The sequence below is a fragment of the Aquila chrysaetos genome, chromosome 13 (assembly GCF_900496995.4).
Source record: "Aquila chrysaetos chrysaetos chromosome 13, bAquChr1.4, whole genome shotgun sequence".
Classification (NCBI taxonomy): domain Eukaryota; kingdom Metazoa; phylum Chordata; class Aves; order Accipitriformes; family Accipitridae; genus Aquila; species Aquila chrysaetos.
Window position 1 is genome coordinate 113,459 of NC_044016.1, and position 25,674 is coordinate 139,132.

A 25,674-nucleotide genomic window follows, 5' to 3' on the forward strand; every position below is an offset into this window, starting at 1 on the left:
AAGGCGGCAAAAATGGGGTGGGAGAAGTGAGAGACACCAGCTGGGTGCTGGTGCGTATGCTATTGTCCCACTACAGAGCTGCCACCCTTTGAACCAAACAGCTGGGAATGCTAGTCTTTACTTTGGAGAGGCTGCAGGACTTACCCAGAAGGATCTGCAGAGCATTAGTGTGCAGCTCTAGGCTCTCAGTCTGCTGTTCCACAACATCCATGCTCTCAGTGTCCTGGTTATAGTAGCTGTACACACAGGAGTAGGCCAGCACCTGGAGAGGTACAGAGCATGCTGTAAGCATCCTCCTTCAGCTTCAGAGTGGGCAAGAAGAGAGTAGCATCAAACCCTTCCAGACTTCATTACGTATCCATGGCTGAGAGAAGCCTGGCAGCACTTCTGGTCTGTGGCGATAGCCCAGTGAGCCATTATGCCAAGTGGCAGAAGTGTCAGGCTACCTAGAGCTACCCATAGGACTGGAAATAAATGTGTAATTATTTTGTACTGAAGTCTGAACATACCTGATTGTTCCCACCTGCAAACCATCACAAGAACACAGACTGTAAATGCTTAACAAGTGTGACTGACCAGCAGGCAGAGAGTCAAAACAACCAGCACACAGAATCTACACATTGCTGGGCAGCCAAGGTTGAACTCAAGTGGCAATGAACAGAGAGAACTGAGCCCAAAGGGAAGCAGTCATGGTGCTATACAGCACCAAGAGCCCACAACAAAGGCATTTCAACAAGTGACAAACTCCTATTATAAATGAATGACCCCTAAAGCCATCCAGGCACCCAGCAGGAAACAAGACCACTGTTGCCATTTAAAGAAATGGGCCAGAAAAGCCACAGCCAGCAGCAAGCAACAGTGATATGTATCCTGGCAAACACAGGGGCTACCCTACTGAAAAGACAAAACAGGGTCAGACACCCTTGCTCCACACGCCTCTCTCAAAATCAAGTTTGCCTGCACAAACAAGGTATATATTACAGAGGCAATACTGCAAAGGCAATTCCCACCTCCTTCCTATGTTTCAGGGGATAGAAGCCATTGCAGCAGCTGTACGCTGTCACAGGCTTACTGCACACATCCAGTAGCTGCACTGCAAATCCTTCATAATGTGGCTATCAGGGCATGCAGTAGGTAACTCAGTGCTCCCCAAACACCTACGGCTCATGAAATGAAGTTAAGAAAGGAAAATCCTAACATGAGCTGATATCAAGAGGGACTTCCTAACTGTAACATACCATCAGGAGAGCTTTCAAAAGGTAAGTACCACCACTGGGGCCTTTCAAATTGGAATGGACCAAACCCAGTACATGAAAACCCGAAATATAGATCCTTGTGCTGATTCCATGGTGTCAGCTTGAGCTAAGCTCCAAATCCTATGACCCGACTGTGAGGAACACTACAGACGGAGCCCAACTCAGAGTGAGAGCAGGGAAAGGCAGACATGAGCTCTTCCCCTATCTTGATGCTATTCCTCCCCTCAAGCTTTTTCTGTCTCCCCTTGTTTAGAATAGAGCAAGGTTAGCGTCTCCTCACTTTAAGAAAAGCATAAAACACACCAATAGAATTAGGCCTAAACCTCAGCAAGCCTGTTATCCAGCCTTACCTTCCGTGCCTGTTCTAGCACTTTGCAGGCATCAAGAACAAAGGTCAAAGTCCTAATTTTTGGCATCTCACTGATGGAAGACACCCTGTTCCTCAGACTCATGGCAAATTCCTGCAATAACCGAAGGAGGAAAAAAAATAAGTCAATGTCAAGCTCCACAAGATCAAAAAAATAGCACCTTCCACACAGATAATTGCTAAGCATCCTGAAGCGCCATCCCAGAAGATGCAGGCAGCAGGAGAGCATTTACCGCATCCAGCTATGACATCTCTGCTGTGCCATCACTTCAACCTTTTACAGTATCTCAGCTCTAGATAGAGTTCAGCCTTCAGTTGCCATTGCTTCCAAGTACTGCATCAGTTTGAGCACGTGAACACCACAAGTTAGGTGTCCAGTTTCCACAACAGACTTGGTAACAGAAAGCAGGCCAAGAAACACCCCTTGCATCAGAGCAAAGGTGAAATGATCAGGCACCCCCACCTGGAACCAAAGCCCGCTTCTCAGCTTCAGGTGAAATACCCTGAGACACAACAGAAACTGTCCTGCTTACCAGGGCTAAGGCAACAGAATCAGCATCTGCAAAGGAAGGAGGCGGCCTTACCCTTGCATGATGATGAAAGGTGCATCTCTCATTGTAATCCTGAAAACGCTTCTCCTGCCAAGCTGCTTTACTCACCTGAAAGGAGAAGCAGAAGTAACCTGTAGCCATTTCCCTCAAGTACCAGGGTTGCCTGGAAATGGCTACCACACATACAGACTTTGACAATACTATCAATATTACTGGCAAGGGCACAAAGTCCAGAGTAAAGGGCACAACTGGAGATCCTCACCCTCCCTCTGAGAGGCCAGGTGCATCCGAACACAAGCATGAACCGCTGAGATACAGCAAACCACTCACCATAGCAGAGCAGTTGTAATAATCCTTATGAGTCGGCCTCCAGGGCTTGAGGCAACGCCAACAGAAGCCATGATTACACTTTGCACACGTCATACTGCATGGTAGGAGAACAACAATGGGAATCAGTCAGTCCTAACAGCCACTTGCAGACAGTTCCTCCCAGCGCTCCCCTACATCACAGGGCTGGAGTGTGAGATCCAGTCACTTCCATTCACTCAGTACTATGCATTTCCCTGCGTGTATTTTTTAAAGCCGTTGCTGGACGCAGATGATGCTTAAAACCAGTCATTGTGCCTCCAAAAATGAGCTGGGTAAACTGGCAGCACAGATCTCACAGTACCAACTTAACAAGTACTTGGAGGGTGAACTAAGCATTCCACAGTTTGAAGCAAGATCCACATGAGCACCTCACCTCTTCCCTCAGTAATACAGCACTCCAGAGTGCAGAAAGGCACTGCGCAGCCCTAGGGCCACACGCACGTGGGGACAAATCACAGCTGGGCACTAAGGGCTATGCCAGTGCAAGAAAGAACCAAATGGTGACTCCTAAGCTCTGGCTTCAAAGCTGGAGATAACTCCCCTATCATGTAAAAAGCTGCCGGCAATCCAAGCCAATTCAAAAGAGGCAGTTAAAAGAAAATTGCTTAAAGTTACAGGACTAGCTGAGCATGAAAGAAAAAATGGTGCTTAGCTATCCACTCCCCTAACCTGTACCTCTGTATGTCTATAGCAGATTCTGAGAGCAGAGAAGCGTGCGCTATAAAAAGGTATTGCAAAATGAGTTCGGTTTCTACTACAGAGCTATCAATGGATTTAAGTCTGAATGCTGGAGAACATTTTGCTTTTCCTAGGAATTAAAAGCAATCACTCATTCTTCTAAAACTATAAAACAGACCTGCTGTAACACTGAGTCCACAGCCAAAAAAAGCACAGTGGACCTGACTGTATGTCTTTGCCCACTCCTGTCTTCAGTAGCAAACAAAAATGGATACTCACTGCAGGCACCCCTCATTTTTCTCTATCTGAGCCCGGCAGCTTGGGCAATGCTTCGAAATGAGCTTAGCCAGATGTTTGCTTTGGGCTTCACTTGTCATTCCCTCATAGTACCCATCATCATCCACCCACTGAGACATGTGGCTGCAGCTGGCAGGATAATGGGCCTGAAAGAGAGAGCCAGTCAACCACACAAAAGCAGAACGGCGTGTGCCAAACCCAAGACAGCACTGCCTGTGATGATTCAGTTCAGCCTCACCTCTGGGAAGTTGCAGTTGAAGCAGGATATCCAGGAGCACTTGGAACAGGCTGCCCCGTAGCCAAGTCCATCCTTAAGGAGGATCTGATCACAGCCCTGAGGGTTGGTGCACCACGTCAGGTTGGAGCAACACTCAACATAGCCTCTGAGGAGGGCTTTTTCATACTGTAATAAGAAGCCAAGAAGGAGATTTAAGGCAGAGAAGCAGCAAGGTTAGGCCTTACAACTTGGGTCTGGTGCCTCTGGGCTCTATATCTGACTGAACAACTGCTCACAACAAAACAGCAACAAGTTAGTTTACTCTTTCATTCCCTTTGTGTAAATTGCCCACCCCTCGTGTCATATCTGGAGGCTGCTTTGTGTAATCAGAGAATAGCGAGGTTGGAAGGCACTTCTGGAGATAAAAAACTAGCCCAACCCCTCCAGCTCAAAGCAGGGTTGCTCAGGACTATGTCCAGTTGGGTTCTGAGCATACCCAAGGATAGAGACTACAAGCCTCTCTGCTGAACCTGTTCCAATGTCCCATTACCCCTACCTGTTAAAAAAAAAAAAAAAAAGTTTTCTTATGTTTAAATGGAATTCCTTGTATTTAAATTAGTGCCCGCTGCCTCTTAGCCTTTCACTGCGTATCACCAAGAAGAATCTGGCTCCTTAATCCCATTTGTGTATTTACACATGTTGATAAGATTCAACCCTGAGCCTTCTCTTCTCCAGGTTAAACAAACCCAGCTCTCCCAGCAAGAGGTGTTCCAAAACCTAAATCATCTTTGTGGCCCTTTGCTGGTTTCTCCCCAGTATGTCCACGTCTTTCTTGTACTAGTGAGCCCAGAAATGGACATAGTACTCCAGCTGTGGTCTCACCAGCACTGGGTAGAGGGGAAGAATCACTTTCCTTAACCTGCTGTCACTGCTCTTCCTAATTCAACCTAAGATGCTACTGGACCTTCTTAGCCACAAGGGCACACTGCTGGCTTATGTTCAACTTGTTGTGCACCACGATCCCATTTTTTTTTCTGCAGGGCTGCTTTGCAGATGGTTGGCCCCCAGCACATACTGTTGCACTGGATTATTCCACCCCAGGAGCAGGACTTGGCATTTCCCTTTGTTGAACTTAATGATATTCTTGTTTGCTAAGTTCTCTAGCCTGTTGAGGTCCCTCTGAATGGCAGCACAACCATCTGGAACATCAATCAGTCCTCCCAGCTGTTTATCATCTATAAATTTGCTGAGAGTGCACTTGGTCCCACCATCCAGGTCATCAATGAAGATATGAAACAATATTAACCTTAGTATCAACCTCTGGGTTATACCACTAGTGACTGGCCTCCCGCTGAGCTTTCTGCCACTGATCATAACCCTTTGAGCTCAGCAGGCCATCTCACTGTCCACTCATCCAGCTTGTACTTCATCAGTTTTTTTCTGAGGATGTTGTGGATGCTGGTGTAGAAACCCTTGCTAAAGCCAAGATGAACATCATCTCCCCTCATCCACCAAGCCAATCATCTCACCATAGAAAGCTATCAGGTGCTCTTTTTAACTTTTTCTGGTTTTAAGTTCCTCAGCAGACTTTTGCTTAGTTACATGACGTTCGAAGGGAAAGGAGATTCGCTTTGCCCACAGCCTCTAGACATTAATTACTGCAGAGGACAAGGCAAATTGGTTATCAGTAAGGAACTGTTCAGGTAGGGACCCAGGGATGCAACCTACTGCACATAGTAGCTTACTTTTCTATGCTCAGTTACTGTAAAGACTGTGCAAACATACACAAAGCTAGAGGAAGTTCAGAAGAAATCCTGTAGTCTTCACAGCCCTCCTGCAAAGATTTTTGCATACCTGGAGAGCCACCAGGCACAGAAAGGACAACACAGGTCACGACAAGCACTAGAGAGAAAAGGTGCAAGCCCTGAGCACTACAGGGCCTCAGAGAGGGCTCTCATTCATTTATCTCCCTCGTCTATTCTCTCTTGTTCATTCTCTCCCTCAGGCAACCTAAACCAGAGAGTGTGTGCCGACAGGCTGCAAGGATGTCAGCCTGTGTCATGGCAAAATGCCTGGTAGAGGCAAAGTCTCAACAAAGCCACTTCATTCTTCTCAGAGAGGCTACATCTGTGTCTGCTGTCATCCTGTTGATAAGTGATGTGATCATTTCTGCCCAGACACAAGTACACAGAGAGATAAATGGGTACTTGAGTCAGCAGACAGCACCAAATCACAGCCTTCACAGAGGCTGAATTTCACAAGGTCTGATGTCTGGAGTTTTGCTCTATCCTGTTTTCTTGGTGAAGAGGAGACAGAGACGCAACCACTGAAGCAGATCTAAGATTCCTACTGGAACCATAAGAGAAAGAGCTGCTCTCAGGAAGCCTAAAAGGAGAGGGAACAAGTGTCCAATGAAGGTCTGGGAAGAAAAGTAGCCAGGTACAATCAAGAAATTGCCAAGTACTGCATGACACTGACCAACAGATCTTAGAGGAACCTTTGCACACGCTCGAGTTAATCTAAGTATGGAGCCTACAGCATGATTCCCAGCAAAGAATCCCTGGGGGCAGAATAGAAGACCACCTCTGAAGAACAGACTCTCAAGGAACTTGAGGGAAATAAGGTTGAGAGAAAACCTCTTTCAGAAACATGACAGGGTTTATGCTTTGTAGAAATACAAGCATGAAAAGTTTAAACTCAAATATTCTCGTATTAGCAAGAGCGCAGCCAGCAGGCAAGGGAAGGGATTTCTCATAGCTATTTGGCACTGGTGACACAATTGGATACCGGGAACAGTTTGGGCTTCCAAGTACAAGACAGACATTAACAGATTAGAGAAAGTGTCATCCATAGGCCACCAAGACAGTCAGGGCTGGAGCACAGAATGTATGAGGGGGGGTTGAGAGAGCTGGGTTTGTTCAGCATGGGGAGAAGTTAGCAGATGGGGATCTTATCACTGCCTAGAGCTACCGACATGTAAGATACAGAGAAGACTGAATCTGGAGCAGTTTTTTTAACTTCAGCATTTGATCTTCACACAATAATCTGGCTATTTTGAGTACAGGGTTGGACCAGAGATCTCCACAGATTACTGCAACTTAAATTATTCTATGACTGAATGTGTGATTGCACGAGGCATTAACGCCCCAGCCATACCACTTACTGAGCAAAAAGGGAAACAGATAACATTCCAGTGAGAGCATCAGAGCAACTTGTTAAAATTGTCTGCAATTTATGTTGACGGGCAATAATGTTTTTTTTAATAAAACAGCCATAGCAACAGGATATTAAATCCTGCTCTCAAGACAGCTGTGACTACAGGATTTGCAAAGCCAGTAAGAACTAACTGCCCAGATACATGCACTAATTCTCCAAGCAGTTCTTACAGAAAACAAGATACAAAAGATACATCAAAGCAAATGCTTTTCTGTAGCCTTGCCCATTTTGGTTGCCAGTATGCAAGCTTAAAGAAAAATTATAAGATAGAGCAGTCTTTATGACTACTGTTCATTTCTCCTTACGACTGTTCACACAGGATAGTAATGACAGTAACGAACTGGAAGAGGAGAAAGAATATTTTTGGAGAAGCAATTGCTGGCGGAGACCTGTCAAACACAACAGAGCAGTGGAAAAACAGATGAGACGCCTGTTCTGTCCAGCAATTAACAAAAAGAGTCTGTCATGTGACAGCCACAGCTCTGCCGTTAGGTGGGGAGGGCATTCAGCTCTAAGTAATAACTAAAAACTGAAAGAATAGGGAGAAAAAGTAGCTCCTGCCTCAAAACAAGCAGCTCCTGCTGCCCCCTGCTGACTGAGGACTAAGCTAAGCAGAGCTCAGGAAGCCTGGTTTAGAGATGTCTGTAGACTTAGAATGAAGATTAAGTCTGATGTGCTAACTTCTGTCACCTTCACAAAAACCTGAGGTGCTCAAAGCCAGAGACTGATGGAAGAGAAAGGATGTTGGGGTCATTGATGCAGTGAAAACATGAAATTGCTCGAATGTTTTCTCTTCACTTGTCCTAGATTTTACATTTGCTTCCAGCATACCAGCAGAGGATACTTGTCGTGAGCTGCTACCACAGCTCTCACCTGGTCCTCAACTAAAGATGCACCTGAAACGTTGTTTGCTGCAGACATGTTTAGAGAAAATACCATTGTGCTCTTTTGCTGATGTTATGCTTTCCTGAATAGCTGGTATTGACCACGATCAGAGACAACAGACACACCACTGGGCAGAAATCTGGTCTGCCTCAATTATCACGCTGTCAGTCTTAGGAAAGGGAAGGGGAAAAGCAGCAGGAAGATTATCTGCTAGTGCTGACCAAAATGAAACAGAGCTTGGACACGCAGTAACCACCTCCCCTACTTCACCTTGGCTATAATCTCCTCGGAGGAAACGATGGAACAAATGAAGGCTGTAGTTGGCTGTGCACGGCACTCAGATATGGGACAGGTGCAGTTGACAACCATGTTCTGTTCAATGCGAGTCGTGAGATACTCACTCCAACAGGGCTGCGAAGGCAGAGAGGAGACATCAGAGCTAAACAGGAGCTGCACCACCTCGGCCATATATGACCCTAGAAGCCCACCCCACCCAGCAGCATGTGCATGAAACCACCACAAGCTGCGGATAAGCAATCAAAAACACAAAAGTGGGAACAGACTAATCAGGAGCTGAAGGATCACAACAAACAAGGGAGCTGAGAAAAGAGAATGTATGAGCACTGTGAAAATCACCTGACAACATCTTCAGACAAAGAACAGCTGCTCCAACTAGGCAGCAGCAATTCCCTACCAAGTTACAGGAGCCAAAGACCCCAAGGACCTTCACCTTGCAGCAGTAGTGCAGGCAACAGAGGGTTGGTGGCTTCTCAGTGGGACACAGCTGGTTCATACAGACTGGGCAGTGGGTTCCTGGGCTTGGGGGAGGCTGGGCATCCTGCACTTGCAGCCCGGAGGAGATGAGCAAGGTCTCACGGTTCTCCACATAGCACTGGATCAGAAAATCCACATTCCACCTGCAGTGCATGAGGAGGTGCCGAGCAACATCATCCGGGATGCTCAGAGTATCCTGGACCTGCTGTACTGTCTGGTTCATGAGCAGCTTTGCCTCCTCTGGACTAAGCGTGTGCCCCATTGGCACCTGCAGCATTGCCATGAGAAAATCCTCCGACCTGCCTATACCAGGATTCAACCTGACGTGGAGAAATGTGTCATGACCATACACAGGGTGGAGATGCACACCCCTCCACTCCTGGTGACATGCATCCCTACCCATACAGGCAGTCTCTGCTGTCCTCATCCGGAGATGCCTCTGGTGGCCTGCTCTGGAAAACCATCTGTGCCTGGCCCCCAAGAGGTGTTGTGGGTTCAGCAGAGATGTATTCCAAGACATGAGGCCTCTCCTCCTGGCGCCGGAGATAGCCCTGGTTCAGCAGGTGCAGGACGCAGGACAGCACGTCCACGCTGTGGCAGCAGAAGCTCAGGAATCGCAGCCCCGGCCCCAGCTCACCCTTCTGGCAGGCATCGATCACCTACAGCAGCAAGGGAGCCCCACGCTGCAGTGCGGCGCGGCACCGGGTGGCCCCTCTCTGCCCCCCCCCCCCCCGAGCCCTCCATACCCTAAACACCAGGTTGTCAATGTGCAGCTGCTTCTCCACCTTGAGGATGCGGGTGATGAGGCAGCAGAGGACGTTCCTCTTCCTTTCCAGGGCGCTGACGTCAGCCCTCTCTGCCCGCAGGTACCTCTGCCGGGGCAGCAGCCTCAGGTGGCGGCCGGAGGCACGGGCCAGGGCCGCCTGGTTCAGCCGCAGCGCACCTGGAGCTAGCACCCGACCCAGGGTCAGCCAAGCCCCGAGCTGGGCCCCGAAGGAGCCCCAGGACACCCGCGGGGCCGTCGGACCCGACCCCGGGCCTCCCGCCGCCGCCTTCGCAGGCGTCAGCCCCAGCCCCGGCCCCCCCCCCAAGCGACAGCCCCACGCACAACCCCCAGCCCCACGCGCAGACCCGAGACCCAGCCGCCCACGCCAACCCACGCATCGCCCCCAGCCCTCCACGTGGCCTCGGGCCCCAACCCGACACACGGACCTGCGCACTGGGCAGACAAACTCGCCTCCCCTACCCCAGCACCCCCCCAGGGGTGCCCCGGCCCCACGCTCACCTCCCGGCGTGCAGCTCCGCAGCAGGACGCCCTCGCCGTGGGTCAGCGGCGTCAGCGCGTGGTGCACCAGGTCGGCAGGGAGCCCCGTAGCCTGCAGCAGGGCCTCCACGGCCACCTCCTGCAGGAGAGCGTGGGAGGGCAACGGCCAGCCGAGACCCGCCAGCCGCACGTCCAGCCCCAAAGGCCACCGGAGACCCCGCCACGCTCCGGCATCCGCCGCCTCCCTCGCCCCACCGCGGCCCCGGCTCCTACCTCGGCGCTGTTGAAGCACAGCAGGATGTACATCTGCAGCGTGGACACGTGGAGGACGCAGTCTCCAAACCGCAGTTCGGCGTGGCCCAGCCACGTCCACTGCAACCGCCGGGGCTTCGTGCACTCCCAGCCCAGCTGGCTCTGGCCTGCCAGAGACGGCGTCAGCGCAAGGGCCGGGGGCCAGCTCTGCCGGCCGCTCCCAGCGCAGCCCAGCGCTCCTGCCGCTCCCGGCTCCGCTGCCGCGGAGGACCTGGGCCCCGGCGAGACCCACGCCCGCTGTGGCGACACTCACTCCGCCGGCAGAAGTCGGCGAATTCGTCCAGCGGGGAGCTCAGCGCCGCCGAGAAAAACCTCCCGGGTTCATCCATATAGCAGAACGGGGAAACGGGCCAGCAGCGCGGGGACAGGGCTAGCACCTTCACCTCCGGCCCGTCCGCCACCGAGGCCGTCCCTGGTGCCTGGGCACGTGGACACGAGGGCGGCTCACAAGAGGCCCCCGGGTCCCTGTGACAAAGGCGGGCAGCCCCCAACCTCCCCGCCCCACCGGCGGGCACTCACCTCGTCCAGGTCCGTGTCCAGCTCCAGCAACTGCTTGTCCCGCTCCTGCAGCTGGAAGAGGTAGAACTGCTGCTGGAGCTCCTCCGACTCAGCCAAGTTGCTCAGCATCTCCTGGGGGAAGCGGCTGGGGAAGCACAGCCCGATCTGCTCCACGATGGCTCCTTCCAGCCAGGACGGCCCTTGTGCCAGGAGCCGGTCCCCCAGGTAGTGCCTGCCACGGCCACCAGCGTCGGGTCAGGGGCCGGCCCGAGCCCCGCGGCCATCGGCCGGCCGGCAGGAGACGGCGACGGCCCCGGCTCTGGCCTCACGCCGAGGCGCAGGGGCCCGGCAGCACCCGTCTCCCCTCCCCGTGCCGGAGCCGGGAAAAGCAAAGCGGGAGCACCGCTGCCGCGCCAGCCCGGGCTCAGCCACGGCCTCGGCACCGCCTGCGCCTCCCGCGCCGCGCCAGACCCTCCGGTCCCGCGGAGATGCGGCAGCCCTCGGCCCCTCACCGGTAGAAGTGCTCGAAGGTGTGGGCAAGCTCCAGGCCGCTGAAGACGACGAAGGGCTCCAGGATCCGCTGCAGCCGCTGCAGCCGGCCCCGCGCCGCCCGCAGCCCCGTGGAGCTCCTGGATCTGCGCGTCGAGGTAGCGGGCGAACTGCTCGCTCACCTGCGGAAGGGACGGGGCCGGCTGCGGAGGAGGCTCGTCGGGTGGCCGCGGGGAAACGTCCCCGGGGTGAACGTCCCCGAGGGGAGCACCCGGCGAGCCCCGGGGCTCTCGGGCAGGGGCCGAGGGTGCCCGGGCGCCAGGTCCGGGCAGGAGCGCGCCGGCCCCGGTGCCACGCTCCCTCGACTCACGTGCAGGGCGGTGAGGAAGGAGAGCTGCAGCAAAGCCCCCGCGAAGCCCTGGCCCAGGGCCAGCACGAAGGCGGCCCGCTGCCCGAAGAGCTCCTCCCGTGGCGCCGCGCAGGCGCTGGTACAGCCCGCAGTATCGCTCCACGAGGTCCGGCGCCTGCCCCGCCGCCTCCAGGAACCGCTGCACCTGCGGGATGCGGCGCGACAGGGCTGAGCCCCGCGGCGGGACGTGCCCGTGGCCCGCGGGAAGGTCCGCGGCCCCAGCCTCGCTCCGCCGACGCTGACCGCCCAGGTCCCGGCCGGGGGATGACCCGAGGCCCCGGTGCAGCCGCGGGCGAGCGAGAGCTTGCGGCGAGGCGGGAGCGCAGCCCCGAGGGGTGGGCAGGGGCTGCGGGGGGGCCAGACAGCTGCCCAGCAGAAAATAAGCCGCGCGACACCGTACCCGTCTCCCGGCCTGCAGCACGAGCCCGGCCAGGGGGGCGAGCGCAGCGGGGCTGCCCCCACACCCCTCCGGGCCCCGCGGGGGCCAGGAACAGCCCCGCTCCCCCCTACGCCCGCCCGGTGCGGGGTCCCACGCGCCCTCTCCGGCCCCCCAGGCTCTACCTGCCGCTGCACCACGCCGCGCCAGCACTGCGAGATGCCCCGCAGGCCGCTCGCCTTCTCCACCGCCGCCTTCGCAGCCCTGGCCGGCACCTCCTTGTTCTTCCCCTCCTTCCCGCCTGCCGAGGGACGACCCCGGGCTCGGCGCGCTGACCGCCAGCGGCCTCCCCCTCGCCCCGGGAGCGCGGGGCAGAGGAGGCGCCGGGAAGCCACGGCCACGAGCCCGGGAGCCCCCCGTGCCGCAGGGCCGTCCCCGGAGCTCCCCGCGGCCGCAGCCTGGCGCTCGGGACCACCCCTCGCCCGGCCCCACGGGACGGCGGCCCCTCGCTCACCGGCCGCCCTCGCCTCCTCCGGCTCCGGGCCGCCGGGGTCCACGTGCACCAGGAGCTGGGTCAGGCGCCGCACGCGGGAACCGAAGACGGCGCCGCGGCTCGCGGCGCAGCCGGGCGGCTCCACGCTCTCCAGGTACTCGCTCAGCAGCCAGGCCAGGGGGCTGACGCCGCGCGGGTCTGCGAGGCCAAGCAAGCTCAGAGCGGGGCGCCTCGGCCCGGGGCACGGCGCCGACGGGCCCGGGAGAGCGCGGGGTACCTGGGCTGGTGATGCTCTGCACCAAGGGGTTCACCAGGGCCTCCCAGCACGTCCTGCCCAAGGCGCGGGCCGCCTCGTCGTCGGGAAGGAAGCGGTCGGCGAAGCCCTGCTCGTGCCGCAGCGCCCGGTTCAGCCTGCAACAGCGACCGGGCACCTGCTGACGGCTGGGGGGATCCCCCCGGGAAAGCGGAGCGCGGCCGTCGCTCCCCGCTCTGCCCCTCGCCAGGAACGACGGCTCAGCGGCCCCGCTCGCCCCCAGCAGCCGGGGGGCCGCGCAGCGCCTGCGGCCGCAAGAACCCGCCTGCGCCTGCCCCTGCGCGCCACCTCTCTCGGGGGGGGGGGGGGGGGGGGCGGTGAGCTGCGCCCACCTGCCCAGCTTAAACCTGGGGGACCCCGAGGTGGCCCCGGCCCCGCGGGACACCCGGCCGCTCCTCTCCCGGCCCCGCAGTCCCCTCACAGGCTGCCAGCACCGTCCCCCCGGGGACGCGACGGCGCGGCCAGGAGACGACCCACCTGCCGAAGAGCTGCAGCAGTCGCCCCCGGTCGCGGCAGATCTCCTGGCACCAGGCGTGAGCCCGAGCGGTGCAGGAGAGGAACGTCCGCCGGCACAGCTGCTCCTTGAAGATGGGCCAGAAAGTGGGCTTGGGACCCAGCACCTCGATGCCACGCACACGCGTGTCGATGCCGCCCTGCGGGAGAGCGCGACCCTCAGCTCTTCAGGCCCCCGGCCCCCCGCGCTGCCGCCTCCCCGGCCCGGCCCCCCGCTCCCCTACCTGCTGGCACCGCTTCACCCGGATCTGGATGACGGGCCAGAAGCGGGTCATGTTCTCCAGCAGGATCACTCTGCTGTCTGAGGGCAGGACGGTCACCTGCAGGCGGACGGCGAGCCCTCAGCGCGCCGCAGCGCAGCTCCTGCCATCCCCGCCCCCCCGTGGGACGCCTCCCAGAGCCCCCGCGCTGGGGCCAGACCTTCGCGGGGCGCAGCGAGGACCGGCCCGCCGCTCCCGTGGGGCCCGAGCGGCCCCCGCGAGACTCACCGCGTTGAGCTCCGTTCTGACGGTGGCCGGGCTGTCTCCCCCCAGCACCACGACGCGGGCCGGCATGTAGCTGGAGTCCTCGCTGGCCACCAGCATGCTCATCTCCCTGCGGCACAGCGAACGCGGAGCTGCCCCGCCGGCCCCACGCGCCGCTGCCCGCGTCCCCCGGGACGGGGACCGCCGGGGCAGGGCTCGCGCGGACCCCCAAAGCCCTCTCCTCCCCGCGTGGCCGCCGGCCCTCCTGGCCCCGAGACCCCCGGCCCAGCCCCACCTGACCACCACGCCGCACTGCATGTGGACGGTGATGAAGTGGGAGCCGGTGCTGCCGTTCGACTCCCAGTAGGTCTTGGGGTTCCTGTCCGTGAGCTTGCTGGCCCGGTGGGGGTTGGAGGAGACCTGCACCTTCTCCCAACACTTGTCCTCCTTCACCTCCACGCTGGAGCCTGCGGGGAGAGCACGGGGAGCCTCCGGCCGCCGGGCCGGCACGCGGCGGGCACGGGGGGGCCGGCTCCCGCTCCCCGCGCTCACCTCGGCACAGGTTGCGCAGAAAGACGTCAAAGAAGGGGATGCCGATGGGCCGGTGGCTCCGGCGGTGCTCCTCAATCTGCCCCAGGACCAGCTGCGGGACGGGGCGAGGCTCTCACCGGGGGCCCGGCGTCCTCCTCCCCTCGCCCGCCGCGGGGCTGCGGCGGGCAGAGGGCCGCCCCTCGGTGCCGGGGACCCACCTGGATGCAGCCGGCCAAGATGCTGGTCGTCAGCTTCTTGTAGAGGCTGGCGTACTTCTCGCAGTCGATCACCAGGTCGAGCAGGGCCGGCGCCAGCGCCGGGGCCGTGCCGTGCTTGTCCAGGGCTTTGGACAGAGCCTCGCGGGCGCCCACGCGGCACATCACCACCGCGCAGTCCTTGCTGGCGGTGGCCAGCCGGTGCAGGAAGCCGACCACCTCCTGCACCACCTGCGGAGCAGGCGGCGCTGAGCGGCCGGGCCGGCGCCGGGAACCCGCCGGGCCCCGGCAGCGGGGTGCCGCGGCGCTCCATCCCCTCCGCCCCGGCAGCGCCCGCCAGAGCCCGGCCGGCTGCGGCGCCGGGCACGCCAGCCAGCGGGACGCGGACGCGGCCGGGACAGCCGCCCCCCGCCTCCCATACGCGGCACGGCCGGCCGAGCCGCCCCTGCCTGCCAGGAGTCCCGGGGCCCCCTCACCTCCCGGTCGCCGCTGTGGGCGCTCAGGGAGGACAAACAGGGCTCCACGCACTCGTGCCAGGGCAGCACGTCCTCCTGGTAACCGTCCAGGAACTTGTTCAGGATCCTGAGTGACGACAGAGGGGGCCCACTCAGGCCGGGGCACGCCGGCAGCCGTGCCAGAGGCAGCCCTGCTTCTCTGCCCCACCTGCAAGGCCGGCACCCCCAGGGACTGGGAGCCGAGGCTCCCCAGGACCCGGGACACCCCCCAGGGACTGGGAGCCGAGGCTCCCCAGGCACCCGGACACCCCACCGGCACCCAGGCACGCGCCGCTCTGCCCCCGCCCGTCCCTGCGCCCCAGGACGCCCCGATCGGCACCCGCCTACGCGCTGGGGTGCCCCTGCCGAAGGAGGACAGCCCCCCCCGCGACCCACAGACACGCGCCGCGTCCCCCCAGCACCGCCGCCAGCGCTCGCACGCCTGCCGCGGAGGACCCGGACCCCACCGCGTCCCCCCGGACCCACCTGAGGACGCTCAGGCTCGCGCCCTTCTCCGCCCCCAGCAGCTCGAAGCCGCGCAGCAGCAGCCTGAAGCACCTGGGGTCCCGCAGCAGCCGGGCCGCCTCGCCGGAGGGGACGGGGCCCTCGCCGCAGAGCTGCCGCTCCAGTGCCACCACCACCTCCTTGGACGAGACGCCGTCCCCCAGGCCGCCCAGCAGCGTCCGCACGCCCCGCAGGGTCCAGCGGGGCCTCTCCCCTGCCGCGACAAGGACGCGCGGGTCCCCGCTGCAGACACCGCGGCCCCCGGGCTGCTCCGCCCCGGCCGGGGAGCCGGCCCTGCCCGCCGCACCCGGGGGCCCGCGGCACGGCGGCGGGCGCGGGCGGCACGCTACCTACCTGCCGCCTCCGGGCCCGGGGGCAGCCGGTGCTCCGCCAGGCGGTTGATGGCGCCGAGGGCCAGCATCGCGTGAGGGCAGCCGGCGCTCTGCCCGTCCCGCCAGCAGCTCTGCAGCACCCCGGGGAGGTCGCAGCTCGCCAGCTGCTCCGCCAGGCCCCGGTGGCCGTCCATCAGCATGTTCACCACCAGCAAGCCGTTCCGCACGCCCGAGGAGCCCCTGAAGGGACAGAGCCGCGCGGGCGCCTTCCTCCCCCGAGCACGGCGAGCCACCGGCCCGCCTCGCCCGTCCCCCCGGTGCCGAGGGCGTCCCCCCGCCCCCAGCCCGCGCCCTCGCTCTGCCCCTACCCGGGGACCCTCCGCAGGGTGCTGACGGCGGCGGGGATGGCGCTCAGCAGGCCGGACGAGCCCTCGCCGGAGGCAGAGCCGATGCTGGCGAAGATCTCCCGCATCATCTGCGCGTCGGCGTGGTTCAGGGGCTTCCCGCCGGCTCCTCCCGGCTCGCCGGCCGCGGCTCCCACCAACACCTTCAGGGCCTGCGAGGTCGACGGCGCTCAGGAGGGCGGCGGGCGTCTCCGCCGCACCCGGACGAGCCGGCGCCCTGCCCGCCCGCCTACCGCATCCCCGCCGCCGCGCTCACCGCCAGGCCGGCCTGCTGCACCAGGGCGGAGGAGGCGTGCTGCCGCATGCAGGCCAGCACGGCCCGCACGCCGCCCTCCGTGGCGAACGGCACGCGCCAGTCGTACTTCGCCATCAGCGCGGCCAGCAGCCGCAGCGTCACCGCCACCAGGGCCTTCTCCGCCGCCTCGGCGCTCAGCAGCTCCGCCGCCGCCTTCGCCAGCTTCTCCCTGCGCGGGAAAGGACACCTCGGGAGGAGCCTCCCGGCGCTGCCGCCGGCACGCCGGCACCCCGGGCCCGGCCGGCCGCCTTCTCCCTGCCCACGGGCCTCTGCCGCGCCGGGTCAGCCCCAGGAACGAGCCGGCCTGGGACAACGGCGCTCGAGATCCGCCTCTCTTCTCGCCGAGCACGCGGGGACGCGCCGGCCGCCGCGCTTCCGCTGCCGCCTCCGGTACGGTACTGTCCCCCGCCCTGCCGACACAGCCCTCCCCAGCCAGCGCGCAGGGCTGTGCGGCACCCCACGGCTCACCCAACGCTCCTGGTCCCCAGCCCGCCCTGGGCTCTGCCGACTTGCTGCTCGGGCTCGGGCTCCTCCTCCAGGATCTTCACGATGTGCCTGAGCCCGGCTAAGCGCAGCCCCACCTCCGAGCTGCTGCTCTGGACCACGTCCACCACGGCTGCAATCTTGGCCGCCGAGCCCCTCTCGCTCGCCCCCTCGCAGATGCCCAGCGCTGGCGGGAGGGAGACGGGCACGCAGGCGTTAGGGCAGCAGTAACACCCCCAGCAACTCCCGGGGTGCCCAGCACCCGCAGACCCAGCACCCACAGGACCCCCCGCCCCAGGCAACCTCTGGGCGCCTGGCCTCCCGTGCCCTGCCCAGAGCCTTCCTCCGACGAGGCAACGGTGCCGCCTCCAGCACCGTGCGTGCGCCCCAGCGCCTAGCAGGCGATTACCTTTGATCTGCTCCTCCGTCACCTCGGGGAAGAACAGCCCTTCCCTCTCCAGGAGCTCGCTGAACAGCTGGGAATCCGACTTTGTCGCCGCAGCGGGGGCTCGGGGCGGCACCGTGGCTGCGGAAAGGTCTTCCTTCGCCCCCGTGGCTTCAGGGCCAGCGCTCCTGCAGCCGGCACCCTCCGAGGACACCGCGGTGCCACCCCCGCCATCCTGCTCGGCCCCCCTGCCGAGGAAGTATTTGCCGTAGATGTGGGAGCCGCGCAGGTCACACTGAGCGCTGCCCTGGCACCGCTGCTCCAAGACCCGCAGCATCTTCCGGGCCAGCTCCGCGGGTACTGACAGCTGGATCAGGGCTTCTTCATCCACCTCCGACAGCTGGACAGATGGGGTCACGTTAACCCTCACGGACTCACCACAGACCCCGCGCCCCTTGTGACGGCCAGCGCCACAACGGACAGAAAGGCTGCACCGCCGGAGGGCCCCGGGGCCATTCCCCAGTGCCACCCTCCCCTGGCTGTCCCCAACCCAACTACCACCAGCCCAGACCTCCCACCGGCACTCACCACCCAACCGCAAACGGCGGAATCACCCCGCGGGCTTGCCTCACCTACCCAAACCTCGCCGGACACAGTCACCCTTCCAGGGTCACGGGAGACCGCGTTTCCTCCCATCTCTCCTCACCCCGTTGCTGTGCCCAGCTCCCCACGCTCTCGCCATCCCCGACTCACCCTCCCCTTTCAGTCCCGGTTCTGCCCCGTTCAGGCCATCCCTGCACAGCTCACGCTTGCCATCTCCTCCTCCGCGCCCGGTCCCTTCCCTATCGCTCTCCCTCGCTCCCTCCCTCCCATTTCCCCGCTGCAGGCTCTGGCCCTTACCGGCTCTCCCTGGTCCTGCTGGATGAGAGAGATGATCTCTTTCTGCTCCTGCACTTCCAGCTTCTTCACGAAGAAGAGCAGCTCCCACCACTCGGCACGGCTCAGGGCCTCTGCAGCCTTCGTCGGCTGCTCCCCCAGGTAAGGCAGAGAGTACAGGCCCCCAAAGGGCTTGCAGAAAAACGGCTGCGCAACTGCAGGAGAGCAGAGCAAGGAAGGGCACTGTCAGCTCTGCCAATTCCCCCATCCTCTGCTGCACACCCCACATTCCCCAGAAAAAGAGCTCGTGCGGACCGTCTGGGCAGAAGAGGTCCCCACCGTCACACAGCCTGCTGCGGGAAAGGGAGGTGACAGGAGGGCAGCGAGAAAGGGGGAACGTGCTGGGAGGAGACCCCAGAACCTGCAGAGATGGGGATTACCATCTTCACTAGAACCTCTTTGGGCTGTAGAACAGAAAATGCACACGCTTAAAGCGGGCGCCTCTAGCTCACTGCTCCCCCAGCCTGTTCCCACGGTGCCTGGACCAGCCAGGGCAACGCACTCGGACACCCGGCACCAGCAGAATCCACAGTGCCAGCGTGCAGCTGCAAAAGGGGAAACAGAGCTGGCCCAAGATGCTGGAGGAGTCAATGGACAAGAAGTTACTACTGCCAAGAGCTTCTCTCTTTTCCAAATGCCTCCTGCTGGCTAACAGGGCAAATACTCATAGGCAAAACCAAAACAAGATTGCATAGTTATCATGGTCCTTTTAGCTAATGCATCCAAAATGAAGAGAGGGAGATAAAATGTTATGTAGGTTCCATATTCCTTAGGTAATTTAGAAATAAGAGCTGAATCAACACTTGCTGATATCTGCTAAGCAACAACTTGCAGCTTTCTCTGCAAATGCAAGGTGGGAGATATTCACCACCTCAAGACTCAACAGAAAAGGGCCAAACTCACTCCGAGAGACTCAAGCGTGCTAAGAGCAACTACATACACAGCTGATTACCAACAGTCAGTCAACATGAGCTAATTTATCCAACTGTCAAGATCCAAAGCAGAAAGCATCTACTTTTTCAATTCAGTTTCTGTGTGGGATATGATGACTGGTAAGAGTTTTACACAGAAGTGAAATAGAACCCATGCTTCTATCAAAACCAGAAAGACCAAGACAAAAGCCAAAGTCTAACCAAGTTTGTTTTAACTTAACAACTTCAAACTGATGTGCAGTTAAGTATTTAGTTGAAAGATGTAGAAGCCATTAAAGAAGCCATCTTTTCAACCGGCAATAAGAATATTTTTTTAAAGTGGATGATTAGCTGCTGATCTCATGCATATTCTGTCTCTTGCAGCAGTTAAATCCAAATCACTCTATCCAAAAGATGTCCTACAAGATTGCTGGTGTGATAAAAGAGTTACTTTAACAGGTTTCCCTGGCCAGACTCATGTCAGACGCTGAACAAGGAAGGGGTATCTGAAGTCTGGATTTTCCCTTATATCTTCTCCCAGTACAAGACCAATGTCAAAGGATTCTAGGAGACTCTACAGATGTCTTATGAAAACTGCATTTAATGCTCACCTTGCCCAAAATTGAGTGGTACGAAGTTAAATAAATTGTTGGCATGTTAATGCTTTTAGAAATCCACATCACTTATTTAAGGGGATCTGAGGGTCCCTAAAGCAGCTTCATCTCAGAGACATTCTGTGTTCTTATTCTGGCAGTTTGTTCAGTTAATTTGAACACATATTTTTGACAGTCGCAGTTTAAATCAAATTTTATGCTTTTTATATCATGATTTCTATTATATCATGACAGGAGTCTAGGATTCAAAAATACTCCATGCAACCACAAGCCATGTAATTACTTAACCAGCTCTACATGGTCATACAAACTAAAAGCTCATAATGCTTTCTAAATCCAACCTGCTAGTTGCTATATGCTTAGGCATATAAAGTTCACCACTCAAAAATATACCACAGCAGAATCAGAAAGAGATGATACAGCCACACACATGCAGCACATAATCTCACCTGTGTCTAGATTAAAGCTCTCTATCAGACTATATTCTTTTTCCTGAGCAGCAGGATCTTCCCACTGGTCTCCAAAGCCAATAATCTCCAACATATGCCAATGCATCCAGTAGGTCTGACCTGTTGACTGCCATAAAACCTGTGGGTGAAACAGATCTAGATGATCAGATTTGCTCACTCATTCAATCTTCATGCTACATGTGTTCTCCCATTTCCCAAACGCGTGGAGATAGCAAGCACTGTTCAAGTAGAAGACCACCTAATTCATAAACAGATTTCAACACAGACATTGTCTAATTTTTAAGCATACCATCCTTATTAACTTGTTTACCTGGTTACACCTGGATCTTTATTTAAAAAAACCACCGACTTTGCCTGCAACCACTACAGATCTCATCTAGCACAGCAGCAGTGACAGAAGCACATCTAGTTAAGCACGCCCATTCCAAAAGTGCCCAGCAGCAGCTGCCTTGGGAAAAGCATACAAAGGAAGAGCATAACCAACACTACCTCAAGGCAGAGGAGCTGTATATAAAGGGTCTTGAGGCACAAACCACTTGGTGAATGCAAATGTAAAGAAAACTATTTTTCCTACTCTGACTTCATCTTCTATTGGTTATACTTTTACGCCTTGGTCACTCACCAACCCTCTCAGATAGGTTTTGGGCTCTTGACAAGCATATCTCAAAGGCGGCAATTGTTTCCCGTGCTTTGTCCAAGCGGTCTCTCAAAACCAAAAGGATTTTTTTTATGGCTTCCCATGCCGTAGTTTTACATTTAACCTTCTGAGCAGAAGGAGGACCCAGCAACAGCAAGTACAACATGTCAATACCTTAAAAAAAACAGCAGAAAAGTACACAGGTTGCCTGATTCACTGAGCTCTTTTGGAGTTACACCAGTGCCACTAGGACTCCATTGAGCTGGAGAGGTAAAGAGATAAGATGCCGAGAGACTTTAAGAAAGCACTATATGGAAGGAAATTGAGTTAAACTCTATGCACAACACCAATTAGTCTTCGGTGAATCCCTGACCTAAACTAGTTATGTATCAAATATCATCTCAGAGGAGTCATGGAAAGGTATGACTGAAGGACCAGACACACCAGTGAAACTTTTTTCTTTGGAGAGGCAAAGAAAGCAACAGAAAACAGAGCAACAAAGGAAACATGAGAGGAGGTAGGAGACAGACTCATGATGGACTGGCCCCAGTCAAAAATGCACATGAATTTGTGTTTTGCACACAGAAGGCCGACAGCAAGCCTCAGGCAGGATGTGCTGGTTTTGGCTGGGATAGAGTTAATTTTCTTCATAGTAGCTAGTATGGGGCTATGTTTTGGATTTGTGCTGAAAACAGTGCTGATAATACAGAGATGTTTTCTTTACTGCTGAGCTGTGCTTACACAGAGCCAAGGCCTCTTCTGCTCCTCACCCCACCCCACCAGCAAGGAGGCTGGAGGGGCACAAGAACTTGGGACACAGCTGGGACAGCTGACCCCAGCTGACTAAAGGGATATTCCAGACCATGGAATGTCCTGCTCAGCATATAAATAAAGCTGGGGGAAGAAGAAGGAAGGGGGAACGTTTGGAGTGATGGCATTTGTCTTCCCAAGTTACCATTACGTGTGATGGAGCCCTGCTTTCCTGGAGATGGCTGAACTCCTGCCTTCCCATGGGAAGTGGTGAATGAATTCCTTGTTTTGTTTTGCTTGCACACGTGGCTTTTGCTTTGCCTATTAAACTGACTTTATCTCAACCCAGGAGTTTTCTCACTTTTACCCTTCTGATTCTCTCCTCCATCCCACTGCAGTGGAGGGGAGGTGAGCAAGTGGCTGTGTGGTGCTTAGTTGCTAGCTGGGGTTAAACCACGACACAGGATGAGCTGCAAAAGCAGAACTAATCCAAAAAGGAAAGGATCAAAATTTTAACAAAGACGAGGGAGAAGCAGTGCCTGTAGCTTGAACTCACTAGTCACCAGCAGATAAACTGTCAATACAAAGCAAGTGTGATACACAAGATAAGAAAGAGGAACACACATAAAAATCAAGTTTCCCTTCAAAGAGAGACTGATGGCAAAGGCCCTGAAAAGCAAGGACGATCAAGACATGTCATTAAAAGATGATTTTGAGATGCCACTCATTGAATGGTTTGATTCACAAGTTTCTCACATACCTCTGGGGAACTGCTACAGACACATACCTAGATATGAACATAAAGAGCAGGGTAAAAATTGACACCCCCAAAGACTGCAGGTACATTCCCAACTTCCTAGACAGACTGGAGGGCAAGGAACACTAATAGCGGCAGAAATTAGGTACTTCCAAATATAACAGCCAACAATCTTCTTCACTGAGTATTTGCTACCATTTAGACCTGGTTTTGCCAGTAGCGTGAGCCTTACAGAAGACTGTTACTGAAAATAAGCCTGGATGGAGCAATTGCAAGTTTATTCAACCTAGTTAAACAGAAAAATAGACAGGAGAAGGAACCTAAAGGACCAACTGGACAAAAGGAATGGAAGTTAACAGTACACTTCAGCTCAAAAGTGAGTAAAAAAACCCTCTGAAATTTGTAACACAGGCACCAGGCGAAAAATGTGAAAGGATCTTGGTGCTCTTTCCAAGTGCCCAGTTACATTAAGAGTAAAAGCAAGTACAAGCTTATAAGAAATAGAAAACAGAATTTTAGAAAAACACAGATCTTAAAAATCAAGGTGCATAAGGACAAAGATAATCAGTAGGAAACATATTTCCTTTGCAATTTACCTTTACAGACTGGGTTATAAAAGACAAAAGGGTTATCAACCACTTAAAAATAAGATGCAAGCAGTTATTCAGTTGAGGGGGGCTGCAATGAAAAATCACCTATGCATGGTCCAAAACTAGAAGAGTATTCTACTTGAATATTGAGTAAACACAAAAGAAAGCAAAACAGACTGATAACGGGTAGAGGGATACAAATCCGGAAGTTGCCACAACTGAGAGAGAAGCGAAATTCAGTTTGGAGGAGAGAGATGAAACACATGCCAAGTAATCTGCCAGAAGCACAGTTGGAAAGTGGGAAGGATTTAGGTTATTCAGTGGTGTTTCCATGTGACTGACAAACACTAAGGCCAGTGCCTCTAATCTGAGAAAAAAAAATTACTTAAATCATCACTACAGCTTCACCACTTTGACTTCAGGAGTATGCAAACCTTTAAAGCATATTTTAGTGGAAAGAACAACTAAAAGCATTCAACATAAACAACAAATTTGAATTAACAGGTAAACCTGCTTCAAGTTGCAATTCTGACAAATTGATGTATTAGCTTTCTTTGCTGAAGTAACCGATTTTCTAGATTAAAAAAAAAAAAAAAAGATTGATTTCAATTGTCAACTTCAGTAAAGCACAGGGCATCAAATGGTAAATTATTAAACCAGAGAAGAAAGTGATTAAGTAGAGGAACTGTGGGCAAGAAATCTGCCCAACAGAACCCAAGAACTGAGGAGTATGAAGGGAAAAGAATGGGACTAGAAGAAAGTGCAAATAAGATGGGCACGCCATATTTGCACAGCACATGCTGTCCTAACAGTTATGGTCTCCTAATACAAGCACATCCTGGTAACATCCACCAGCAAACAAGCAGATAAGGCTGAAAGCATCCTTCTTGCACATGCACATTTTAGAGTATTTTGAGCTACTGGTTTAAATTACATCTGCAAGAAGTGCTCCAAAACTAGAAGGCAGTTAAGGAGCTTGGACCAGAGTAAGTTAAAGTTACTGAAAGGTGACTGGAAAAATTCATCCTAAAACCAGTTCTCACAGACAAGTATCAGAAGGAAGCAGCAGTCTGCAACTGGCTGAGGAAAAAAAACAAAAGGATATTCACACAATTTCCCTGTACACAAGAAAGCAAAGAGACACAATAGGAGAAAAGAAGTAAGTCAGTGTTCAGTGTTCTTAATTGGCTAATTTTTATTTGGCTATAAATTAAAATAATGGCATTACACAAAATAAAATGGCTAAGAAGGCTAGAGAATCTCATGCTTTACAAAAGCTGAAAGTAGATTTAAAGGAGATGGTCTTCAAACATGCAGAAGGTAATGTCAAATTCTCTACCTTCTCTCTGGAAAGGTTGGTAATGAACTTTAAGTTACAGCAAGACAGATTTGGAAAGAGCATTAGGAAGTCATGCATTTCTACAGAGACGAGAGTGAGGCTTTTCAGCTATTGATTTTTGAATATCAGCAACACAGAGCTTTGCACTGGCATAGCACTTAAGTCTATTTGCAGGCCATCTAAAGCCACAGGAATCAGCTTGAAGTAGCTTCGTGGTTTAACCCAGCAGGCAGCTAAACACCACACAGCCGTTCGCTCACTCACCCCCGCCCCCAGTGGGACGGGGGAGAGAATTGGAAAAAAAAGTAAAAGCCTTTGAGCATAGGCTGAAGAGGCACCTGAAGCACAGCTATGACTAACTCAAGTGGCCTCAGACTCCTTATTTATCATCTGCAAAACAAAAGTATGCACTTTTGCAAATTACTTGGGGGAGAGAAAACAAAACAAAACAACAACAAAAAAAAAAAAAACCCAAACCCACAATTGCACACATTAACATGCGTGCAGTGGTTACAGTTTCTCATTGTACTGGTTACTATCTCAATTTAATCACAATTTCATGAACTGAATTATAGCCCTGTTTGCAGCCAACACAATGCTGGACTGAGCAGAGGACACGAGCAGAGACAGCCCTCTATCTATGGATGACAGCCAGCTAAAGCTTGATTTCTAAGAGAACAGAAATTGTGCCTCTAGCTGCAGTATTTGGGAAGCTCAAAAGCATGGCCAAAGCACAAGATCAGCAGACAGCCTGCAGAAATAACCATACATAGATTAGAGTGACACACAAAGCCCACCAGCTCCCCACTGCATAGTCAAAACAAAGTCTCAGCTCTCACTGAACGTTCCCAGCCTTCAGGACTGAGAAGAAAGTCTCAAGAAAAAGGTCTAAGCAGGAGCAAACACCTCCCCGTGCCCACAAAAAGGGCGGAACAGCACTCAAATGCTCTCCCACCTCCAGGCTTGAGTCCAAGCCCTGCTGCTCCAGCACTGACCCATACACTAGCAGGATGTTCTGAGAGTGGCAAGAGCTGAATGCCTTAGGCCAAGAATCAGAGATCAAGCCAACAAAGGGAACCTTGTGGTCGGCGTTTACAGGCTGCCCGATCAAGGGGAGCCTAATGACAAAGCCTTCTTGCTCCAGCTACAGGAGGGATTGTGCTCGCAGGGTCTCATCCTGCTGGGGGACTTCAATCACCCTGACATCTGCTGGAATAGTAGCACGGCGAGCTGCAGACAGTCCAGGAGACTCCTGGAGCGCATCGAGGATAACTTCTTAGGGCAGG

The 25,674-nt window shown here is 55.6% G+C and overlaps 1 protein-coding gene across 1 annotated transcript in view; it reads right to left on the reverse strand.

Moving 5' to 3' along the window:
* The window catches only part of LOC115349966 (cullin-9-like), a 35,208-nt gene that overhangs the window by 2,005 nt on the left and 7,529 nt on the right, over nucleotides 1–25,674 (reverse strand). Inside the window, 36 exon segments of the mRNA XM_041128609.1 lie at nucleotides 145–262; nucleotides 1,607–1,717; nucleotides 2,208–2,282; nucleotides 2,505–2,598; nucleotides 3,501–3,664; nucleotides 3,757–3,921; nucleotides 8,107–8,247; nucleotides 8,567–8,930; nucleotides 9,010–9,269; nucleotides 9,357–9,559; nucleotides 9,896–10,013; nucleotides 10,148–10,293; nucleotides 10,440–10,605; nucleotides 10,706–10,916; nucleotides 11,197–11,279; nucleotides 11,281–11,355; nucleotides 11,544–11,639; nucleotides 11,641–11,727; nucleotides 12,144–12,259; nucleotides 12,473–12,649; nucleotides 12,729–12,862; nucleotides 13,242–13,417; nucleotides 13,502–13,597; nucleotides 13,766–13,871; nucleotides 14,037–14,208; nucleotides 14,294–14,384; nucleotides 14,491–14,718; nucleotides 14,964–15,069; nucleotides 15,468–15,699; nucleotides 15,840–16,057; nucleotides 16,186–16,373; nucleotides 16,478–16,685; nucleotides 16,985–17,186; nucleotides 17,409–17,784; nucleotides 18,285–18,475; nucleotides 20,295–20,433. Coding sequence (XP_040984543.1) covers nucleotides 145–262; nucleotides 1,607–1,717; nucleotides 2,208–2,282; nucleotides 2,505–2,598; nucleotides 3,501–3,664; nucleotides 3,757–3,921; nucleotides 8,107–8,247; nucleotides 8,567–8,930; nucleotides 9,010–9,269; nucleotides 9,357–9,559; nucleotides 9,896–10,013; nucleotides 10,148–10,293; nucleotides 10,440–10,605; nucleotides 10,706–10,916; nucleotides 11,197–11,279; nucleotides 11,281–11,355; nucleotides 11,544–11,639; nucleotides 11,641–11,727; nucleotides 12,144–12,259; nucleotides 12,473–12,649; nucleotides 12,729–12,862; nucleotides 13,242–13,417; nucleotides 13,502–13,597; nucleotides 13,766–13,871; nucleotides 14,037–14,208; nucleotides 14,294–14,384; nucleotides 14,491–14,718; nucleotides 14,964–15,069; nucleotides 15,468–15,699; nucleotides 15,840–16,057; nucleotides 16,186–16,373; nucleotides 16,478–16,685; nucleotides 16,985–17,186; nucleotides 17,409–17,784; nucleotides 18,285–18,475; nucleotides 20,295–20,433 — 5,833 coding nt within the window.